General features: G+C 35.4%; 2 protein-coding genes across 4 annotated transcripts; both read right to left on the bottom strand.

The window, feature by feature from the left end:
- Positions 1 to 542: 542 nt before the first annotated feature.
- Positions 543 to 6,272, bottom strand: LOC125224314 (probable cyclic nucleotide-gated ion channel 20, chloroplastic). Of its 3 annotated transcripts, none has more exons than XM_048127698.1 (13): positions 6,253 to 6,272; positions 5,095 to 5,558; positions 4,260 to 4,451; positions 4,005 to 4,103; positions 3,531 to 3,668; positions 3,115 to 3,363; positions 2,775 to 3,035; positions 2,532 to 2,677; positions 2,273 to 2,350; positions 1,860 to 1,989; positions 1,538 to 1,784; positions 1,281 to 1,443; positions 543 to 837 (listed from the first exon to the last, which is right to left on the bottom strand). In XM_048127698.1, exons 2-13 carry the CDS (start codon positions 5,542 to 5,544, stop codon positions 723 to 725), a joined length of 2,268 nt encoding a protein of 755 aa, XP_047983655.1. In that variant the 5' UTR covers positions 5,545 to 5,558; positions 6,253 to 6,272; the 3' UTR covers positions 543 to 722. The 3 variants fall into 3 exon arrangements, with proteins under 3 accessions (XP_047983655.1, XP_047983654.1, XP_047983656.1); XM_048127697.1 differs by lacking the exon at positions 6,253 to 6,272 and adding an exon at positions 5,676 to 5,800; XM_048127699.1 differs by lacking the exon at positions 6,253 to 6,272 and having other exon boundaries at positions 3,115 to 3,273; positions 5,095 to 5,659.
- A 2,628-nt stretch (positions 6,273 to 8,900) lies between these two features.
- On the bottom strand, positions 8,901 to 10,912 carry LOC125218444 (probable pectate lyase 18). Its single transcript, XM_048120112.1, has 4 exons — positions 10,777 to 10,912; positions 9,877 to 10,617; positions 9,539 to 9,677; positions 8,901 to 9,404 (listed from the first exon to the last, which is right to left on the bottom strand). Exons 1-4 carry the CDS (start codon positions 10,896 to 10,898, stop codon positions 9,183 to 9,185), a joined length of 1,224 nt encoding a protein of 407 aa, XP_047976069.1. The 5' UTR covers positions 10,899 to 10,912; the 3' UTR covers positions 8,901 to 9,182.
- Between the last annotated feature and the right edge of the window lie 1,396 nt (positions 10,913 to 12,308).

Below are 12,308 nucleotides of genomic sequence, written 5' to 3'. Positions count from 1 at the left end.
TATAGATTATATGAGAATCAAATCATATTAGTTAAGACTTAGCTTACTCTAGCACCGTACCATAACACCTAACGAATTTATCACTTCGGGAGGGGGTTTACTTCGTTGACCTTTCAAAATCGTTGGAACGCAGTAACATATATATGCATGATTGTTTTCAGCATTTATTAGGTCTAAATTTAAATGGATAATTTTGTCAATTGATAAATTATTAGTAAAAGATAAATAAATAAAAGAAGAAGAGAAAAAGAATAAAAAAGCAAAAATCCCTTAAAAAAATTTGCATGCCTCAATCTCATAGTATTTCAAAGAGTCAAATTGAAACTCATATTCTGAAATTTCACTTAATCTAGTTAAGCGATTGACTTAATAATCCTAGATAATTCTAGAGACATCTAAAGATAATAAGAATTAATTGGACAAGAGCTTGGAATTGCACATCGAATCCTTGAATTCAACATTTCTCCACATTACCACATCTCATAATTGTTCATTTGTTCTTGTTTATTTATTTTAATCTAGTTGCATGTGTTTAGTAGAAATAGAACCAAAAACTCATTTTTGATTGTCTAGAGTAGTTGAAATTGGCTTATGGTAGTTAAGTTGATACATTTAGTCTCCGTGGGATACAATACTCCTACTCATCAGTGCAATAATCTCATACACTCGCGGGTAGTTTTTGTAGTAAATAAAGCGAGTCACCGAGATTGCAAGTTGTGCGGTCACCTTGAGGAACTTACTCGACTTGAATCAACTTGATTTGTTTGCTTCCTTCTGTGTCTCCACGCTATTTGGATTTGTCTAGCTGCGCGTGCTCGCCAATAACGTGATGCATACCTGCAACAAGAGAATAAGCAGTTGAATTTATGGGAGATATTGAAGGACACAAGAAGCACTATGTGATGTGCCTTTAAACTGTATTTCCATTCGACTCCAATATGTTATCGACTCCCGGACAACTTGCGTACAGGCCCCCTTGAATGCAAGACGAGAACTATTGAACTTATATATATGGCTCAAGCTTAGGTCGTTTAGAGTTTCCACGACCTTATGCTTGAGCTTCTATAGCTGTGGAGCTAAAGCTAGAGGAATAACCTTTTGAAAGTAGCGTTGGAATTGCAAAATGGGTTATAGTTGGTGATTTCTTTGTCAGTTTTTCACTTTCAAGAAAGAAATCTCTTTTCATACTGAGATCAGAATCAGAAGGCTTGTTTATTCCTCCATTCATTTATAGACCCACTTTTAGGCTTTTTCTTGGAATGGCTACAAATAAAAGTTACCTTATGGCGCTCTGAATGCGTGGATTCTTCAAGTATCTTGTGAAGAGACCCACCACTTCTTCAAAATCAGCAGCTCGTAATACAAAGGCTTCGACGTTTGTTAAGCAAGTTATCTGCCTGTTGCTCAACAGCCTGGGTCGTGTTAATCTAGTACTCGTTCCATCTGAAGATTATGAATAAACAAACACGGCTTATTATGAGTGAAATATAAGTGGAAAATGGGTGCTACAAAAAAAGTGGGTGATTTGAGTTTTTACCTTTACTAACAGAAGAATGTTCGAGGCACCAGGTAAGTAGTTCTTCTCCGCAAACATCGCCTTCAGACAGGATAGAACCGTTGCCATCTTCTCCCGTGCTCTTCATCTTTCCACGAATTATAAATACTATTTTATCAACTAGACCACCCGGATATAGTATCTCACTGCCTGTGATGTAGGATTTTGTCTTCAGCTTCTCTTGTATAGCATCAATGACAGGTTCATCGAGAAGTTGAAAAATCCGTAGCTGTAAATGGCGTATCATATCAATGATAACTAAGAAATATCTGTTAAATATGTAGTTAAGGTGTTGAGAATTTACTTTCTTGACTAACTTAAAGAGATGGCGCCTAATATTTCGTTGAAGGTCCTCTGGGAAGTTTTCTATCATCGCGTCTTTGTTTAAACCCCTACCTGTTGCCCAGTTGAAGCGTTCTGCAGCTCGGACTTGACTGCGAGGGAACAAAAACATACACATCTGGTCAATTAGGTCATACATATAGTTTCTAACTCCTATTGTGATTTCATAATTGGAATAATAAGAAGCTATTTGTCAAGTTGTTCAATATACACTTAAGAAACCCTGATGTAACCTACTGCTAATGCAACTCGGAAAATATGATGTTCACACTTGCAATAAACATGAGACTAAAAGGTAAATTAGGAAGGGTAAAAAACCAAAGAAATGAAACAATCAGCAATGATCATAAGAAAGAAAGATAAAGAGTATGGAACCTTCGAAGATTATCAGGTAAGCGAAGATGGTTCATCCATTGTTCAACTTCGCGGCCTCTTAAAGACTTTTCTAACCTCCTGAAGGAATAAAAATAATGTCATTACTAAGTCCCAAAGATTTTTCATTTACGAGCACTTGAAAGAAACTAGCTGGGAAGTGATTAACTCCACTTAAACATAAAGTGACTGGGAAACTAGAAAATAGAGATACAAAATCCAGTATATATACAATTATCATGTCATTCAGTCGAGTGTGCACCTGCGTCCAAGTTCCTGCAGAATGGTCTGTATATTCCCAATCAGAAGAGCGAAAAGCAGCAGACCTATCCCTATTATGATCATGGTGAAAACTACTTCGAGAGGCATGTAGCTCGGCTCCTGATTCCCAGCTAGCGTACTAATTTGCTTCATAAACAATCACAACACGGATTTGTATTGACCGTGAAGTCAGATTATTAAAGAATAAACGGCATTAACCAAAAAACGTGTATAACTAAGTTACCTGGAACCCCCAAAACAGTGAATACAAGTATCTATCAAAAATTTCCCTGTGGGTGGTCAGATTGACAGCAGCTTCAAATATCCCGAAGTCAAAACTGTCTTTCATAAAACAAACACTTGCATTTTCATTATTTTTCCAGTCATTCCAGTCCGGCATGGGTGTAAACCTCTTCTCATATCCATGATTACAGCTGATGAATTTTGTACAGTTACTGGTTTTGTTCCCGCCATGGCATGCATCTTCAAAGCATTTATTGACCCTCTGCGCTAGTAAATCAACAGATATCAGGTGGGAAATGTTTCCAGAATGAGGGATAGCGCTCTGATATGCAAGAACGAACCTGTATGCTAAGAAAATACCAGCATGAGCCAACCACATGGCTCGCTAAAATGTACGTGAGAAGATTCATGAGGAAATTTGCCCAGTCTGACTCAAAAATGAAGCCAGTTGGGGAAAAACCAGCAACCAAAGGTAAGAATCTGCACAGCCTTGGTATATACTGAACGAGAATTGCCAATGGAAGGACAAATTTTAAAATTCCAATTCCAGGTGACAAGTCAGAGTGTGGTAAGACAAATATTAATATAATCTACAGGAAAACAGATGAGTCGATTTTAGTAGACATCAAGCTTGAGAGGTGCTTGCAAAGTAGTACATGTAATTCGTGGATACGAGAAAAATAGAAGACATTCTCCGTTCAATAATGTAAGATGATGGAAGAAAAGGTAAAAATCCAGCATAGATGTAGAGACACACCTGTGGCATGGGAAGTACGACAACTAGATCAACAAGAAAGTATGTCGTGAAATAATTCCAGGCTATCATCTTAGGATCATCAACTAAATCGCCAGACCCTGCAACTCTCGTTTCAGGAGCAACATAAGCTAGCCTGAACTGCAAAGTGACAACGCACCTTCACTAGTAAAACATGCTGAGAAAAAAGCACCAGAAATCACATTGAAGCGCAATTTCGATCATATGTGTGCATGGATCATACTAAAGGTAGAAGCAAGTGCCCATTTTTGTAACAGTCGATGTAATTGTTCGAATACCAATCCTACTTCAGCTATTCAGCTTTTAGATGGACAACTGGCTTATTCTAAAATGAGGGAAAGATAAAAAATTATTACATGCATTATATAAGTACCACTCAAAATGAAAGACACCTTTTTCTGCATAAGAAAAGGCAAGAGGAAATGCTTCTACGCAATGTGACAGTGAGACTTATACCTGAAGGAGGATATGCATGAAATAAACGCAGTCGATAATGGTCCTCAAGATGAGAAATTCTCGTGTCTTAGGCCAAATTAATTCGACGCAGTTGTAATCCTGCCGGACAATGGTCAAATCAAGCCAATTGCAACTGAGTTTGTTCACATTCTTTAATCATACATAAAACATTTAATAAAATTTATAGTATTACGTAAAACATATAGGGGTGATAGTATTGACAAGGAGACCACAACCACAAAAAAAGAAGCATACCTTGCGCACAAAAAATAGGAAAAAGAAAAATGGATCGAGAAATGACGCAACAATGCAACAGATAACAAAGAACTTTTTCCACCATTGAACGAGTTTTGCATGAGGATCAATAACCCCAGGAATGTAAGAAAGAAAACACGAACGAATTCTCTTTGCCCAACTTTGTGCATCGCCATAGAGCATATTGCGATACTGCAAAAAAGGGTCACACACTATGAGGGCAATGCCTGAACTTGTTAGCAGAAATAGATAAAGCAAGTAGAAAATATCAACAAATTTTCCACGAAAACACCAAAACTCATAAATGAGACTTTTTGAACATCATGAAGAACGCAAAATTTATAAGACTTAGTAGTTTGCTACCGAAAGAAATGCCAAGAAAAACATTTTACAAAAATAAATCTACTCCAAACAAAAATAATGATTGGAACAATCTCAGTACCAATCCCGTACTGAGATCGCATTGAAGCGCCATAACTGAAGGGGATGTGAGCAAACACAGCAGCACAAGACATATCTCTTTGTTTTAGTCATTTCAAAGCTAAAATGAAGTCACGTAAGCAAGGAAATCATTGGCTTCAATAACACAATTCAATAAAAGAATTGTTAAAAACTAAAACTGTGCCAAGATACAAAAAATGACACTATATTAAAAGATTTGGCATCTAATTTGAATATTTAATACAATTTCCCAATCTATTCTGATGCAGACATCTCTGTAAATTCATCACTCACCACTCAATCATTACTAACACCCTCATAAATCAAGCATTCACATATACTCTCCACAAACTGATAAATACAAAAAGGCCATGAATGCAATAAACAGTAATACCTCAGCATCAAACATCTCTGTGGTCCTTGACAGATTCTGCTGCCCATAATAGATGGAACAAGCTGTGCAGTAGGGATCACTGCACTTTCCGAGCTGCCCAGAGCTCAAGAGGTTCTCATTCTTCCCCACGTAGTCCCCATCATCATTCCTGGCCTGATTCTCAGGCTCAGCAGCTGTCTGAGGAGGCCTAAAGATGAGCTCGTTGTTCCGGTTAGGATATAATGGACCACTCATCTGTACTTGAGAATTTTGCTTCGCAGTCCTCAAAGGGCCAGTGAAACAAACTAGATTTTGCTGGTGTTCGGATGGATGTGGAGACTCCGTAGCGAAAGGCATTGACACGCTCCTCGTCCTACTAGAAATCCCCCTTCTTGTAGAGGAGCCACCATTATCAGACTGTAAATATGTAGCTGGCAGCATAGGTGCTTCATCTCTCGATGAAGCATCCATTGCTTCAAATACACCTGCAAACAGAAATTACTCTTATTCTTTCCTTTCTGTTTTCTAATTCTCCATCAATCTTTCCCAAAATCAACAAATTCCATCCACAAATAGCAACATGACAGAAGAGAATATATTACCTTTCCTAGAGACTTTTCAAAGAAATAGACCTCCCAATCAAAATTGACACACAATAGTTAAAAAAGAACAGCAACAAATGCAGTAACTTTTCAGTTAATGAAAAATCTGTGAGCAAGAATTTCACAACCATCCAACAAATCGCAACATAAGAGAGAGCAAGAGAGGGGGGAGCATAGATTACCTTTGTCGGATACTATCCAAAGCAATACACATCCCCACCAATTAAAATTCACACAAACAAGTAACAAAGAGCCAACAAATGAAGTAAGAATTCAACAATTATTTTCACACATATATGCCAAGAAGCTAAATCAACCCCACTTTCCAAAATATAATCTTAGGATAAACCAAGTGAGGAAAAAGCAGAGAAAGGCCAGCCATTTTCCCACGGCCATCAAAGGAACTGAAGGGAAACAACGACGAAAGATAAAACCTTATTTTAGCATTTTCAGCTCAGTGCTCTCAAAAGGTGACAATAAAATAGGAGTATGTCCTTCCAGAAAAGATTGTTTAACAAATTCAACATGGCAATTATTTAGTAGTAATTGCATGCAAATGGGTAAGCCGGGACTGAACGTAGTAGTAGAAAATAGTAGTCGTATTTATGCGTAGAAGAAAAACCGCTGAGCTAAGCCATCAAGATTTAAAAAATGACTCGAGTAGCGCCGCCGTGGACCGGAGGAGTTGAATGCAGCTCCATTTTGCCGGAAAGTATGAGTTCAATTTAATCGTATTTGTTGAAGGTCGTCTATATTTGAAGTGCGGTGGTTCAATTCGAGCTTGAAAACTTGAAGGCTTAAAATTTACTAATGATTTGTATAAATATGTACTATTATCTCCGTATTTTAAAATAAAAACCTTTGCAATTACGCAATCTATCTATACAATCTATCATTGAGGAGTTTTAGGAATATTCACAAGATTATCATTATGAAATTTTTGTAATATTAATGAAAAAAAAATTAAACAAGGGACCTTATCTCAACATTTTATTAGTAAGAGGGCTAATCATGGGGACAGTTTGGGATTAGTGGAGTGGTGGATGTCATCTTGGGGACATTCCTATAAATCTATAATTTAAATTCTATGTGCAAAATAGGTGTAGTACAGTTGTATTTTGCTTTAGAAAATCAAGAGAGTTGATGTGTACATGTGAAATGGTAATGTAGCAAAGAGAGAAATCATGGTTTGCATCTTCCCTTAGATCAAGAGTGCAGTATGTTGGAGCTTATTCAAGACTGTTTGTTGTTGCAAGTGAACAATCATCCTAGTCTCCCTCTTTAGATCCTTCCATTGGACCAGTTGCTGCATTTTGCATGCTCCTATTTGACCCCCATCAGGTTCATACATATTCTTATCATTAAACGTGTGATTAAGTGGAGTGAGTGAGAGGTTTAATTTACCATGTCACGTGTGATTAAGTGCAGTGAGTGGGAGGTTTTACTATGTCATTTAAATTTGGTTTAAACGTTTGATTAGAATTCCGAATAAAAATATTTTTTGTCCTTTCATCGAATGCATGTGGTATGAATTGTTCGATTGTGTATTTTCATGGGTCTCATCTTATACTTTGCACTACGATGATCGTTTTAATACCCTGATCTATTTCGGTGAGTAAAGCCTCCCACTCACCCAACTTAATCACATGTGAAATTGTAAAACATCCCACTCACTACACTTAATCATACATTTAATGACCGTTAAATTATATATATTTAATTTAATATAATTTTTTAAATAAAATGACGATCTTGTAAATTTTTCTAAAACTCCTTTTTTATATATTGTATAGATATGTAAGAATGCATTATTTTAACTGTTATTCTTAAGCTAGAATCAATAACGAGGGTATAACAATTAACAAATTGGTGGCTTCTTGAGCCTATTAATCAATCTCATTCACGTTAGGCAAATTTGTAGAGTTTTTAGTGATTTGATAAAGGCCCATTAAATAGTCATGATGGATTTTATTCATAGAATTATCCAACATCAGAGCCCACACGTAAATGGGCCAATATATGTCCATTTATTCCACTCGTACCTAAATATTGAATTGGTGAATTTTGTGAATGGTTGGACTAGTGGAGAAATATTTAAGCGCTAAAATTGCATTATTTTGGTACAAAATCGTACAAAGTGGTGGAATTAATTAGTTTGAAGTTTGAACTGCTTTAATTCAACACAAAAAAAAAATAAAAAATCAATGCATACGTCCGCAATAATTAGATATAATAAATGATAATTAGGGATAAATTAGATTTTATTCCTGCAAAATTGGAGCTTATTGATTTATAAGTAGAACACAAGTATAAAAATTAGAACTATAGTATAATTAAACTCTAAAAAGGAACATTAAATGTCCATGCCATGCATGCAGACAACGGCACTGCGTTAATTATATAAACAAGCATTAATTACATCTATATATATTGATGATAATTGTTAAAGTACATTTGGTAAATTCTGTATGCTTAATAAAAATATTAATATGAATAAAGATACACCGGAGGAGTAGTAAATAAATACTCCTAATACATTATATTTTGTCGGACTTTGAGTAGGTACTACTACTAAATTAAAACCGAGAATAGAGATTGTAGGTAGCTAGCTAAAATAAATGAATTTGATTCAATAGAAACTCAATTAATGCCTGATAATTAGGTAAGTCAATTAATGTCTTTAAAAGCTAGAAAGCGTCTTGAATTTAAGATACACAGTAATTTGTCAAAGCTTTATTGAAGCTATAATGAATAAAAGCAGCCCCACAAAAAAAGAAACCATGTGCCTTTGCTTAATTTTTCCTAACAAAGCCCGAATATTCTTCCAAAATGTCACAGATACTTAATTTCAGTCGACATTTATAGTGCCTTATCTAAAAATGAACCTTTCTTAACTAAATTACAATTTCAAAATAAATTCAGTGTCGGTACTGAGATCATAAAACAACTTAAGTTTTTCTCATTTATTTAAAGAAGTTTCAATCAAACAAGAAGAATACTGGATAAATAAATCCATATATTCTTACATTTTAGCACTTAATTTGTTACCAAATTAGTTTTAATTTATTACGAATTCCATTGGACTTTCAAGTTTTATATTCAAGTATATTTGCCTTTACCACGAGAAGAAACTTATGGTCGCTATTGATATGCATACCATGCTTCAATTTTCAAATCAAATAGCTAGACATAAACATGATATACTATAATATATTAACAAAATGATTTCCCGAAAAAAGAAACATATTTAATTAGGATTTTTCATCAAAAGAGAGACATAATATACATTCCAATTCTTATATGTACATCAACAATGCATTACTTGCTTTTATTGTAGATACATTTCAAATTTAAAACAAAAAAAAAGTGGAAGACCAATCAAATATGTGGTGTTCTTCAATCCACATCCAGTCTTCTTGTGCCGCACTCCCACATTGCATGTAAAAGTGAGTTTGTGCATAAATATACTACATATTCATATTTATATAGATATATATGCACACACTTTTAGCAGCGAGAGCCCTTCCGGCACACGAGAGCACCGGAACCAGAGGTGATGGGTCCCACTAGGCTTGATGGCCGAGCACCTAAGCTTGACGCCTTAGCATAACTCGACGAGGCCCCCACACCCGAAGCTACAAAAAATGCACCATTTAGCATTAGGTCTCCCTCCGATCTCCAATTCCAGTTCTTCCACTGGCTTTCGGGTGCATCCTCGTGTTTTGTAACCTATTAGTACATGTTAATTAAATATCTATTAAAACTTTGTAACATAAAACCAGGTGAAACATAATATAATCCTGCACATTTTATGATATAATTATTAAATTTGCAGTATAATTAATAAAGTATACATATTCAACCTGTTTGTTAAATCTGTCGTTAGGGGCAAGAAATCTATTGCCTTGGCTATTAATTGTGGGGTCAGCACTCCCTCCAATAGCATACATCTCCCAATGAGTGTAGTCATTGTTCACCACATGGAAGTAGCCATGTCTACATCTGCATGCAACAATATATGTAACCATAATTAAATTTCATGTCCCCTAGATATTGTCTTTCTTACATATAATCTGTAGCATGGTAGAGTAGTTAATATCCGAGATTAAAAATCTCAGATGCAATCGATAGTGACGCAAACTTAAATTTCTTTTTATAGTATGATAAAAAAAAATGAATAAATAACAATTGAATTAATTACCTTGGCATTCTTTGTACAAGCCCCTCTCCAAAGTGATTGAATGCAATGGTGACTTGCATGCCCTTATCTTGGAGATATGTATCACTATGCCCTAAAAGCATGACCTTATTATGATGAGTCATATAATTATTAGAGATTGTAATACCCGTGGACCCATGGATTGCGTCAATGAGCCCATCATTGCAGTTAGACAAGGAACAATGATCAACCCACACGTGGCTCCCGCCAAAGATCGACACCCCATCACCGTCGGATAAGGTCCTCCACCCGAAGTGCTCTGGGGAGTCCCGCACCTTAGTGTTCCCGCCTTGCTTACAATCATGTATGTGAACACCATGGATGATGATGTTGGTCACATATTGTATGGTGATGCATGGACCGTTTGCAATGTGCACACTAGCGCCCCTTCCATCAATGGTCTTAAATGAGTTCATGATCAATTCCTCCTTCAATTGAATGACCATGTCACGCTCGAATATGATCCACAATGGCTCGTCTTGGATCACAGCATGGCGGAGCGTCCCTGGCTTAGGGTTCACGGGATCATCGTCTTTTGAGTCCGTCACAATGTATATCTTGCCATCCCTGCCTCCGATGGCGTTCTTACCAAAACCTATGGCACAGTCGGCTAGCTTCTGGCGATTCTGCTCCCAGTTGGAGTCGCACCGCCAGCAATCATCGATTGGGTTACCCGTGTTGCATGATAAGAATCCCAACTTTCTTCTAGAAGCATTTAATTTCCTATACATTTAAATAAGGTTAAAAAATATTATCAACAACTACTTATGAATAGAATAATGATACTAGCAATGAATATATCCGTCAAATGCAACAAGTTAAATTTAAAATATAAGAAAATGATTATTCACTAGTACTAAGTGCAATCTTGGTTGTACATACCTATGTACTTCTTGGACTACAAGCTCAGGGTCTTGTAGGGTTGGCATGGCGGCAATGAGTGATGTGAATAATAAAAATGATATTAGGATAAGTGGTGATTGGATTAGTGAAGAGAGTGCCATTTCCTTGAGAGTGAAGAAATAGAGTAGTTGTGAATAAGAGTGAGAGTTGAATGGGGATTATAAAGGGGATAAAGCTGGACACGTGTAGGTCATTGCTGGTGTGGGATTCATCATAATATAACTATGTATATCAAACAATTGTTTTTAAATAATAGTGGGATATTAAAATTAAAAATATAAAATAAAAGAATACTGTGCATATGTTGGTACTTGGTAGTTAGTGCGTCGTTGATTGTACTAGCTAGTGCAACGGGCCATGGCTATATTTTTCTTTTTAAGGTAAAAACTTCACAAAAACTTATTTTCAAATATTAAGAAAGAAACAATTTGTGACTATTTCAATTTACAAATCCTTCACAATTTTGGCAATATAAATTTATGGATTCAGCACAAATGTCAGGGTGAGCAGAGGCATGAGTCCACAGCACGTCGCAAACGGAATGAATGAGGCACTCGATAAGTCGTGGATGGAATAATTAACACCACAAACGAACGGAATGAACGAGGGCATTCGATAAGTGATGGATGGAATAATTAACACCACAAATGAGTGTTAAGGTTTGTTTAATAAGATTGATAAAAGTCTTCGACTAACATGCTCATTTTTCAGATGTCAAACTGCAACAATTGACAACAATTGAGATCAATTAAGACAATGAAAAAACATCTTAATTAATTTTTAGTTTCGATGTTGAATAGATGTCTAATTGTCAACTCAAAAATCGTTGAATTCAAGTGGCATAGACTAATACTCCACAAAACCAAATAGACTAACGATATTATAGAATATATATTAATATAATAGAGAGAAAAACAAATCTATGATAGAATACATAAGTGATCAATATTGGAATCTGCATCTTCAAAGATAAATTTGGAGGTGAGCTGGTAAATTCGCAAGTTAAATGTCTAGCTATTTTCTAATTTAACTTGGTTTGCCAAAACAATAGTAATATAATTAATTTTTTACGGTTGTGACATAAATGCATATAGAGCCCGAATATTGGCGGACATGCAACAGGCATCAGCACATGTTTTGGCTCCAAGAATCATTGTCAAAAATGTCACCACCCAATCTATAGAAATAATACTCTTGTCTTAGAAAAATAATAAAAATATTAGAATATTACGGATTTTAATATACAAATATTAGTAAAATATAAGAGAAACACAAAGAAAAAATAAATTAAATATTATCAATAAAATATAAGAATCACCTAACTAGAGAAGTAAAAGTTATAAAAAATAGAAATTGATTATTAATTTTATGGGATGACCAAAATAGAATGGAGGGAGTAAATAGCAAATTTATATCTATACTAGTATAAAATATTTTAACTGAAGATGAATAAGTTATTTAGTTTCTTCTGACGTAGATTTTCCATTATCCATTCTTAATAGTATATATTG

This window comes from Salvia hispanica, chromosome 4 (genome assembly GCF_023119035.1).
Source record: "Salvia hispanica cultivar TCC Black 2014 chromosome 4, UniMelb_Shisp_WGS_1.0, whole genome shotgun sequence".
Lineage (NCBI taxonomy): Eukaryota > Viridiplantae > Streptophyta > Magnoliopsida > Lamiales > Lamiaceae > Salvia > Salvia hispanica.
The sequence above is the reverse complement of the archived record's forward strand: the minus strand, read 5'-3'. Positions and strand labels throughout refer to the sequence as shown.